The sequence below is a fragment of the Melospiza melodia genome, chromosome 5 (assembly GCF_035770615.1).
Source record: "Melospiza melodia melodia isolate bMelMel2 chromosome 5, bMelMel2.pri, whole genome shotgun sequence".
Classification (NCBI taxonomy): domain Eukaryota; kingdom Metazoa; phylum Chordata; class Aves; order Passeriformes; family Passerellidae; genus Melospiza; species Melospiza melodia.
This window is the reverse complement of record NC_086198.1, coordinates 76,949,546-76,961,252: the sequence shown is the minus strand read 5'-3', so window position 1 is coordinate 76,961,252 and position 11,707 is coordinate 76,949,546. Positions and strand designations below refer to the sequence as shown.

General features: G+C 36.5%; 1 protein-coding gene across 1 annotated transcript in view; it reads right to left on the bottom strand.

Moving 5' to 3' along the window:
* Window positions 1–1,105: 1,105 nt before the first annotated feature.
* POLN (DNA polymerase nu) overlaps window positions 1,106–11,707 on the bottom strand; it is an 87,439-nt gene continuing 76,837 nt past the window's right edge. Inside the window, exons 24-25 of the mRNA XM_063158098.1 lie at window positions 4,085–4,146; window positions 1,106–1,174 (exon numbers count right to left, since the gene is read on the bottom strand). Coding sequence (XP_063014168.1) covers window positions 1,106–1,174; window positions 4,085–4,146 — 131 coding nt within the window. The remainder of the gene's footprint in view (window positions 1,175–4,084; window positions 4,147–11,707) is intronic.

Below are 11,707 nucleotides of genomic sequence, written 5' to 3'. Positions count from 1 at the left end.
TAAGAAAACAATGTTTAATAGTTTAATGGCTCTAAGTGCAAAGTAAAATTAATTAATTATACAAATTAAAAATGCTGCAAAGTCTTTACAATCATACAGTTCTAGAATTTAAATTGTATTACAGTGATAATTTGAAGTCTAATGCTGAAACATACTGAACAACTCTTAAAAGTTTTCTGCTTGACTTTAATTTCTGAATAATTAGTAGACTTCAAGGACAATTTTATATACCACAAGCACAGATACAGAATTTGTAAAACAGTAATGTTATGAAACAAATCTCATTTGAAGAACAAACTCTACAGAAAAACAAATTATTAATAAAAAATCCAAACATTGAAGTAAAAGCCTGAATCCTAAAAAGGAATAAGGCTGAATCCTAAAATTTATCTAAACAATATTTGTCATTATATCAGTAATAAAAATAATAAATTAGCAAAACTGTCATATTTTGTCTAAAGTATGCTAAGGCTATAGTGAAAACTCAGTTTGAAATTAATTGAATGGACAACAATCTCTTTATTTTTAATACCTTTAAGCTTCTATTTTGTTTATCTGTTTTGCTCCAAAATTCTAGACAAAATTAAGTTCATTAACTCTTTTTCTAAGTCTGAGGAATGGGACAGTTAATATGTGATGAACACCAAGCAGTACATTCTACTCACAAAATACAAAATAAGCTGAACACAACAGTCAAGCATCTGACACAGTCCAAATACTGCCAGTTTATAAGTATTTCTACACAAGCACTTCACAAAATATTTAACATTAAAGTCTAAACATCTGTGTAACTCAAATATATTTGTGATGCTCCCAAAGGGTTAATACTGTCTTGTTTCATTTCTTACATGTAGTAATTTAGCTGTGAACAAAAGCAGCTCCCTGCTGGATACCTTGGCTAAAGGAAACACAATGAACTGGTAAAAACCAGTTTTATCTCACTGCTGTTGCCTAGGGCTACAGACAAAATGAAGTAAAAAAATTCACATGCAGAGTATTAGGTGCTTATGAAAGATCCAGCAGCGCTGTTGCCTAGTGATTCAGCCAGGAATCAGCACAGGCCAATGAGGTGTTTGGGTACTGAATAACATCCCCAATGACTGCTTTACATCTCCTCCAATTCTGTCATACACCCCCATGATTTCCCAGTGGTGAGAATCACTTTCAAGGGAACCTGTCAGGGAAAAAAATAAAAATTTAAACAAATAAACACATCACATATAGCACAATTACTCTTTTTGCTTTTCCCTTTGGATGTAATACTGCTCCAGATTCCATGTCTATCCAGTGTGAAATGCTCTTCATTTGTATTAATACTCAATTATTGCTACAATTCTGATAAAAATACCTTAACAATTTAAACTAACCTTTAGTTTTCAAATTGCAAATACGTGTTACTGAATTGCAATGAATACACTAAAGCAAAATTCATCTCATGCTTTTAAAAGAGCTACAAATGATGATTTTGATGTTTATCATCAGCAACTTTGTCAGCAATGCATAAAGATACTAGGGTTTTTTACCCCCCACTTTTCAAGTTCTGGGGTATTTTTATTGTTGCTTTGGCTTAATTTCAGTTTGTTTTGCAGTGCCTAGTGCTGTTGTACACAGTAGATTTGTTGACATGAAAGCTGCCTCATTAGCATGGACTATATTTTGGGAAAAAAAAGCTACTTCAAAGATAAAACATCCTTTACCTCAAAGAAGAAAAAGAGATCTCTCCCCATTAAGACTATATGTGTGCTCTACTTTAGTGACATTTTGTCTCTGTATTAAGAAATAATATTCATACATAAGGGTGCACATAATACATATTTAGTTGAAGTAAGTCTGCTGAAGGGGAGCAGGAGCATTTCACAAAAATCTTTTCATCTTCGACATCTCTAATCCTGAAAGACATTTTCCTACTGTATAGAAGGGTAAACAACATGAACAAAAAAACAGACTTTTTTTTAAAGATCACTCTCAATTTTTTCTCTGAGATCAAACTTTATGTTTTCTATCTGGCCTCTGTCATTGATCTCTCTTTTAAGCTTCAGAGGAAGCTGAAGTATCTCCATGATGGATGTAGTCTAACATGCACAAGCAGAAGTATGTCAGGACTGCCACAGTAATTTGCTTAGGAAAAGGAGACCAAACAAGGGTTATGAAATGTGTATCTCCAAAAGTCCTAATCTTTGAAAGCCCCAGATAACTATTTATTGTCTAAGAATGTGTTTCTTTTCACCTATTAAAGCATAGTTGGTGTTTAAAGGAGAATTACTGTTCTCATGGGAATGACATCTTGAACCCATCTGTTTAATGCATTGAGAAGGATTTGCCAGTGTGTGACAGTAAAACACCTTAGACAGAGGTGAATAACAAGGTATGTTCCATTTGTCCATAGGACATTGAAACCTTCTGCCAGTTAATGGTTAGTCTGAAAAATGTAACACTAAAATGATATTCTACCCCTGCAACCAGGAACACTCTCAGTAACCACGTAAACATTTGTCTTTCCCAGAAACCTATTACAGTGCTTATATTTATTTCATGACCATGACTTCCTCAGAGAAAGTATGAAAATTTTTCCTCTGAAAAAGGCACCAAAAAGTCTCCTTAAACTTTTCCTATCCGGAAAGGAGACTATGATTGCTATTCACTTTATATGCCACCAGTAATACCATACTTGATTATATTTAAGAACCTTATAGAAGCATGAATGCCAGGTATCTAATACAGTAATTAAAATTATTATTAAAAATTAAAATTAAATTTAAAATTAAAATTAAGATTAAAAATATTTCAATGTAATGTATCTTGAAAAACACTCTAGCTTCTTTTTTTCCCAAGGAATTTGTAACAAAAGAAGAAAGGCAAACACAGGTGTACAATGTAAGCAACCTACAGAAATGCATTTTGCAAAGCTTGGGAGTATCAGTGTGAGACATTTATAATCCCAGTGTAGCCAAAAAGTCTCATTGGACTTTTAACATTTAGTTAACAGGAATGTAAGATCTTACAAAGGTGAAGTGAACAGTGAGGGGGGAAAAAAGTATGGGAACCAGAACAAGTAATTTAGATCTTGGATACCCTTCATTATCCTTTCTCAACTTTTGTGGGAAGGATGGGCTCCCTAAGGACCCATAAAGGGTCTTGTAACTGCAAGCCTCAAAGAGTGGCTGGAATTCTGCAATAGATACAGAAGATCTGCAGGAGGAAATACAAGAAAAATTATCAAGTAGTTTTCTTTTTCAGCTGTTTCCATGAGTGCAAATCTATATGTTGCAACCATCTCTGAACTAATTAGAATAAAGCTGTTTCTGTCCCTGAATCTTGTTGGGTATTACTGCTGAGTGAGTGACCGGGCAACACCAAGTACTCCATTTGTCAGCACACTGGAAACCCTTGGGCTTTGGCTCACTGAAGTTTAGGGATTCCCAGGAGCTTTAGCCTTTTACCAAGCAACAAAAGCTGAGCAGTAGGCTACAGTGACAGGTACCAGTTTTGTAGAGAGAAAAACATAATTATTTTATCATGCAATTACCATTTGGTCCAATACATAGAAAGCTGTGTAGTTACCTACTCACATTCCAGAGATGCTGGTCTGGCAGATTATGTTCTCTACCTTTAGCAATGACCAGTGATTTTGTTTGCTTTGTGTGCTAGGCATCCACACAGAAATGTTAAATAGACACATTTTATAACTGAAAATTACTGGAGAAAGATCTTTTGCAATATTTTTTCAGCAGTAATGAATGCCTGGCACATCTAGAAAGGCAGGCACATATTAAAAGGACATATTTCTCACTCTACCACACCCAACAGAAGTTCCATGGCAAGGAACGAAATAGATTTTTAAATTACCATGTGCATTGCTACAACAATCTCACTTCCCAAAAGGGAGTATCCTTTCTTTCAGTTATTTTCCTTTGGAACTTTTATAGTAATTTGAAAAAGCAATTACTGCAAATATGAAAATGAAACAATTGAAGTAAAAAGCAAAATAGTTGTTTCTAGATTCCTAATATTATGATGATGATGATGATGATGTACAAAGCTAAGCATGCCTGAGAAAGAAATGGAAATTCAAAACTGTCCCTACCTTCAGTGGCACTTCCAAGGCTGTGGTTTGCTGTAGGGACTCCATTATTGTTTTTACCAGTGCTGTAAGGTAAATTTGAAAACCTACAGCTTTATTTTCCATGTTAGAATTGTTATATATATGTATATTAAAAATAGTTTTTTATATTCTGTTACATAATACCTGCATTTCTACATTAAAAATTATCGTTTACAACTTTTTCAGATTATTTTAAAGTGATATTTTATCTCTTGAGAACAGTTTAATTTCCTTTTTTAAATTGAATTTTTGGGTAAAATTTGCAGAATTATTTAATTTATCTAGCCCATATGTAAAGAAGTATAGCACTACTACATTTCATATAAAGGTATGTAGAGCATGTGTGAATGCTTAGTGTTCAACTTCACTTCTCATAACTATCTGTGTGATGACATTTTATATATTTTAATTTTCTAACTTTCTTGTGCAACCATAAAACTCACTTTAAAAAAGAAGCTAGGAAAAAAGCCCACAAGAATCTGAACTTTAAAAAATATTTTAATCTTCAAAGTAAAAAGATCAGAGCCAAATTTTTTAAAAAATCATCTCTGTGGGGTAGTGGAGCTATCAGGACTCTAAACAATTAACTTCAGTATAATTCATGTAACTTAACAACTCATCATGCCATAACACTATGCTCTGTATTACTGTGCAAATGCATCTATAATTATTCCAAAACAATCATCTGGGATCAGATTTACCATCACTGGTCCTGCTAATTAGTGTTTTGCTTGACAAAGATTGCTGCTTCAACACATGCTCTTCTAATAAAAATCAAGGAGAGGATCAACAGCTTCTAAAATGGAAGGTATTTTTGGCTAGTGAAAGTGAAGCAGGAATACCAGGTGGCCCCAGAACCTGCCCTGCTCTGACAGGATGGGGGAATAAATAATGGATGTGGTCTTGTGTCTCAGAGGCCTGAGAAGAAGCAGGGGCTGTGATTTGAGCTGCCAGAGCAAACCCACATGACTACTGAGCAGCTTCCTTTGAAGTTATCCCTCACTGCACATCACAGCTCTTTGGCAGCTGAGGTTAGAGGCAAAGGGGTGACAAGAACTCTAAGAAGCTGTGGATGTTGTTGCTCTGGCTGCTGCCAAAACCTTTCTAATGATGCCAGCAATGAAGAGCAATCTGTAATGTTTCATGTCGTGTCACTGACACTGAGGCTGGCCTGATAATAATGATGAGGATAACCAACTTCTGCTTGAACAGTGATCAGACCGTGCTGGCTCACTCAGATTTCTGTGCTAACGAGCTGTCATAAGCTTTTCATGAAGTCCAAACTATGCAGTTACTCAAAGTATCAGCAGATCAAGTGCCAGAGCTGAGGAAGCCAAGACATTTGTTGACACATCTACGTACAGCTACACCTGTACACTTGCTTCATGTCAGATTTGGGGTACGTCGTGGTCCACTGTGGGGCAGAACAACATTTTTTCAAAAGCAGACACAAACACTGCAATCCACAGATTGTGAAAGGAGAAGTGCTGGCCTAAATAATTACTCATTTGTAATCCAGTCCAAGTCAACATGGCTATTAATAGAGGAGTGTTGGACTGCCTCTGTCTTGAGAAGCCCACTCTGAATTTCAACAAGCTGTCAGCTCCAGGAGGTCAGCAATGCAGCAGATGCTGGGGCACCCCAGCCAGGTGGGATGCCTTCAGAAGGCTCAGTGTGTTGCCAGTCAGTCCTGGATAAACATTTTTTCCAAGCTATGACTACACAAAACTTTTGAGAGGATAACACCTGAATTCTGCACTTCTCACACAGAATCACTCAGCTCTGTGTGTTTCACCAGACACTTAGGAAGAGCACACTCAACTCTGAGCAGCTTATAATTTCTTGTGTTTTTAGATAAATAAACAGCAGCAGAGCCTTTGGGCAAGGAGAGGAATAGGTCTTCTTGACAAAACGAGTTCCAACAGACAGTAAAAGATGGAGCATGAGTCAGCAGCATCTCTTCCTGGGCTGAAATAAGTGAGGGATATGACAAAGGCTGCTGCCTCCTGTGCACTGAGTGAGATCTACTCCCCCCAGGTTCTCTAGACCTCTGAACTGGACTAGTTATGTCCCATTTAGCTGTTATCCCCAAAAGGGGATCCATGATGGCAGCAATAACTGCAACAGCTTTGTCTGTTGGTTCACACACTTATTGCTCTAAGGCATCTGGCACAACCAGAGTTCTGCTGCATTCTTAAATACTCTTAATTTTAAAATGCACAGATTAAAGTGGCCACATCAGTGAACAAACCCAATGGTTCTTCATTCACTTTGACAACCATTAAAAACCTCTCCATGGTTTGCTTCATTTTCTTCTTTCCTTTTTTTCTGTCAGTTCAGGTCCCTGTTCTCTTTCTCATGTCACACTGACTTTTCTCTATCCAGAGTTTAGTAAAGCCATTCATTTCAAGCAATCTGAAGTTGTTGTGTCTGCATTTCAGCCTTTTGAAATCACTCCCTTGCAAATATCAAGAAAAAGCAGCTGGATTGCCATTCCTGTTCAGTGGTCTGCTAAGACTGTAAACAGTGAAGAAGGAAGAATTTAAATACATTACAGTCTTTGCACAAAAATAAATAGGTATAGTGGCTGAATACATTTAGGCTGGAAATTTAAAGTTCTAGGTTTTGGAGAGACAAAATTCTGGAACAGTCCTTAGTGGGAGTAATTTTTCATATGAAGATGATAATTTATAAAAGAGACCATATGGCATGGGGGTATGTAATCACAGGAAAGGTTCCCTTTAGTCCTATGTACATAATATCTGATTCTTCCACTGTTTTTTCAAATCTCCTTGAAAATTTCCCTCTTTCTCAAGGCTCACAATAAATAATCAAATATGTACAACTATATCTTCTTTATCTTGTATACATTTTAGAGTGTAGTCACTAAAAAACAGAACCACAGTGTCTAAATAAATCTGTCTCTATCACTCTTGATTTTTTGTTTCTTGTCTAAGGTTTAGACTGGAGACTTTGGGGATAATGATTATTTCTGTTCAGTCAAGAATCTAGTATATCTAGGGCACATAAATTATTAATTTTAAAGTGTTCCTTTACAGCCAGCCATGTACTGCAAAGGCATCTGTAAAATGCTGTTCTCCCAATCTTTGCAAGTTATCTCTCAAAACCCATAGTCAGCAATTAGGAAAGCTGTTGATTATACTCATCTTAAAATGCTTTGTAAGCTACGTATACATGCTAAAATATTGTGCATAAAAAAATGGTGACAGCAAAGTTAAAAGATTTCAGAGGAACTGAAATTTTAACACATGTTTTACCATACATTAGATTTTCTTGATACTGACCAGAATAAATATGCTTATTGAAAGTGCTGTGAATAGGAACAAAGATAAGACACGCATGCTTGCTGTGGAACAAAAGCTTATTTGTCCCTATCAAACTGAAGACATTTTTCAAGTGCACTCACCTATGAAATTATGACTCTAGAAACATGTCAAAGCTGGCCAGACATATGATCTATGGAACAGGAATTTTTGCAAATTGAAAGCTATCTAGAGGCATCTTTAGTTTACGCACCAGTGTTTTCCAAGCTAGAAAACGGCACCTCAGAGGAAAGAAAATGTCACTAACTTGTGATGACCAGTTCATTCTTTTGTTCTTCTGTTCCTGCAGTTCCCTTTTGAACATGTGCACATTTTAATGCAGTTGTCTCAGTATCAAGTAAGCATAAAATTGCAGCAGAATAAAGTGAAATTTCATGTAATCTGTATGTGAACCAAAAATGTGCACTGGCAGATGTTAAAAAAATGTCTAAGATACTATTCTTTGGGTAGCAAGTGATCTTAATACCAACATAAATAGGTTTAATTTATATTGATTGTTGGTTTGGTTTTTCTTTTTGGTTGTGTTTTGTTGTTTGGGGGTTTTTTTGTTTGGTTTTTTTTCTTTTTTTGACTGGTCATTTCTATGTTCTTAAATTAAGGTAAGGACTTGAGCTGAAATATTTTATACCTAGTTAAGTATTAGAAAAATTGTTTCAAGCTCTACATTGTGCATGTATCAAAAATACAAACAGATGCAGAAATTTTTTATTTTTATCAATACTGTATAATTATAAATGAATTCTAAAAAAAAACACCCTTTAAAATTACTCTAATGCACTATGATATTGAACACAAAGCACTGGAATACATGAATTTCCACAAAAAGATGTTATTTCAAGTACCAAGTGTCTTTCATTTAATTATCACTAATGGATGCAATCAAGCAGAGAGAAAGGCATAGAAGAGTCCACAGTAATTGCCACTGGCAAAGTTCACCTTTCAAACTCACCAGCTATTTATGGAACACACATTAGAAGCCAGATTCTACAGTTGTAACTACAGGTATCCCTTGACCATAAAAAAAAAATTTAAAAATTGACTTTTCTTCCCCACAAAGCGTGTTCCCCCTTTTAGCTGTAATGCATTCAGCATAATCCAAAGCCAAAGAGGCAGTTCAAACACAGCATGGAGCACCAGTGTCAGAAACAGTCTCACAAAATGAAAAATTGAGTTCTGCCATTCCTAAATACTCTTCCAGAGTCTGACTTGGGGACAGACTGACTACCTGATTACACAGACTTCAGGACTCAGAGGCACTGAGCCTTCTCAGATCCAAGAATCCAGTTTTTGGCATTCCCATAGTATCATCTGCCTTTCTGCTTCCTGGGCTGCTGGAGAGCTCAAGATGTGAGGAAGCCAGACAGGCAAGCTGGCCAGAAACCAGGCAGATTATTGATGGTAAAGCTGAGAGTCTTCTGCCCAAGCAAAACGAATTTCTGCCAAATGTTTTGATTTGAACTTCCCAAGCACCCTATAATAGGAAATTAGGATTTTAAAAAGCTCTTTTGCTGTCATGTTCTTGCCCTAAACAGAGAATTGAAGGGAACAATATTCCATATCATTGATGAAAATTGCAACATTCAGAGTACTATGTGCTTCATTGTATTTCAAAGTATGTCAAAGCTTGGGCAGTCAAAACCTTATTATAAATAAATGATGTTCTGCCTTGTCCATTCAGAGTGAGCCATATGTGCACTATAAAACTGTGGGCAATGGATTCTTTTTGAAGAAGGTATTCTTCCAAAGTACAGATGAGACCTTGAGATGACCCACCTCATGCAGTACTTTGTGCAGAAGTACATCAGAAAAAAAAGAACACTTCTTTGCTTGTTTTCTTGTCCTCTTGTTTATTAGATTCAAAATATTCCAAATAATTTGTGCATTATTAAATGTACTATAAATGGGATTTCTGTATATTGTAAAGTCCTGGAAATTCTTATGGGAACATATGAAGTCCTATGCAAAACTAAAGAAAGTGCCAATACTACAATTCCTTGGGGCAATTTTCAGCTGCCATTCAAGAGAGTCTAAGAAGCAAAAGAACATTTTAATGTTGTGAAGCAATTCAAAAGAGACTCTTCCATCAGGGAAATGCTGCTGCGAAGGCTTATCTCCTGCATTGCGATCTTATGAAATAATACTATTTACCTTTATGTTCTTAATTTATAAATCTTAAAAATATTTTAAGTTTCATGTTCATTCTACAAGCAAGAAAAAGGAGACATATATTTGTTGATGCTTTCCTGAAAAAGTAGATCAGAAGCATGACTGGAATCAGAATGCAAACATGCTGAATAGTAGGCCAGCACTTCTTGGATCACATTAAATGCAGAAGAATAACACAGCACTGAAGTGTAATCCATTTAAACCCTCCAGCACTGCTCTTTAGCTTCAAGTCCACGTCCTTCCCTTTACTGAGCTTTGTGACTGTACAACTGAGATTTCTGTCTGGATCATTAAACTGCAGGCTGGAAACTGCAAGTCAGCAGATTCTGTAATTTAAAGTTTCTGAATGGACAAAAGCTCATTAGATATGTAAAGACAAAGCTGACAGCTAAAGAATATTGGCAAATAAAAACAAAAAGAGTAAGGATTTTTAAAAAAGGGTGAGAGAACTGTAGGTAAAGAGATGAAAACTCTATTTGGACTTTCAATGCACTTAAGTGAATTAAGAGCACACATCCTACTGACTCCTCTTTGGTTTAACTCTCAGATATCTAATCTGTTACCTTACTTAGCAGCTCCTGAAATAATTGGAAAATATGAGGAGAAAAAGAGTGTTCCTATTTAGTTTCATCTGAAAGGAATCTAGGTCAACTGTTCTCAGGCTGCTCTGTGATGTGAACTGAAACCATTCCCACCAAGGACTGGGACAATAGGGAGATGTGCTTCAGCACTGCTGCTGGCTGCAAGTGAGATGCCACTGCAGATTCACACTTTCTCTGCTATTCAGATCAAACAAAATCCTCATTAATGACTGAAGAATTGCCAGCTTTGGACCCTTTTAAGACATCTTGGATTAGTTCTTCTACCAGTAGCAGAACTACTTGCAAACCACAGTCAGAGAGGTTGAAAGGAGCCTTTGGAGGTTACCTGGTCCAGCCCTGCTGCTCAGAGGGACCACCTCGAGCTGGTTACCCAGGACCTTGTCCAGATGGCTTTTTTACATCTCCAAGGATGGAGACTCCACAACCTCTCAGGGCAACTTGTGCCAGTGCTCAGTCACCCTGAGAGTAAAACAGTGTTCCCTCATCTACTGAGGGAACATTTTGTGTTTCAGTTTGTGCCCATTGCCTGGGTGCTGTCACTGGGCACCACCACTTCCTCTATGCCCACTCCCTTAGGATATATACATTAGCAAGATCCCCTGAGCTTTCTCTTCTCCAGGCTGAACAGTCCCAGGTCTCAGCCTGCCTTCTCCCCCCAGACCCTTCCTCATCTTTGTCACCCTTTGTTGCACTTTCTTCAGTCTGGGAAGCTCAGAACCAGATGCAGTACTCCAAGTAAGGCTCTCCCAGTGATGAATAAAAAGGAAGGAAATCAATATCTCCATATCTCTTTTGTGTAAAGAATAAGACAAGTTATCATTCTTCTGTTCTGACAGGAGTATATCTGAAAGTTCCTGTAATGAAGAATTTCCTTTTTTTTTCTTTGGCTCTTAGGGCAAAGTAGAGACAAATTGAAAAGTCAATCTTCAATCAGCAGAATGAAACAAACTTCCATCTTGAACACTCAAGTTTGGCAGCCCATGCTAAGTGCAATGACAATTTCCAAGGTATCTCATACCTCAAGACTGCCCAAGTCCATTTTCTAAAGGTCATCTTAGCAACTTCAATTATAGGATTATAACTTTGAGGCACAAGAAGGAATTTACAGGTATGTTTGTTCTGCACCCTGCAGCTAGACCTGGAGATCAGCAAACTAATTACTACACAGTCTAAACTTGAGTATTTGAATTGCACTCCTTCTGCATTTTCAGAAAAAAGCCTCCAGTCACCATATTTCCATATTGGGATAATGTATTACTATTATTCATATGATAGCTAGAGGTTTTTTCTGTTATACTTGAAAAGTATTGATTTTTCTGAATTTGCTACAAATTCACACTAGTAACGGAGATCTAAATTTGACCCAATGGGGGCAGAATCTATGATTTTCTACATGTATAATCAACCATGAATCATTTTTATATTTTGGGTATAATATTAGCTCTATACTTTATGCAAATTGATGCAAAATAAGATAATAAAAATCCTTCTAT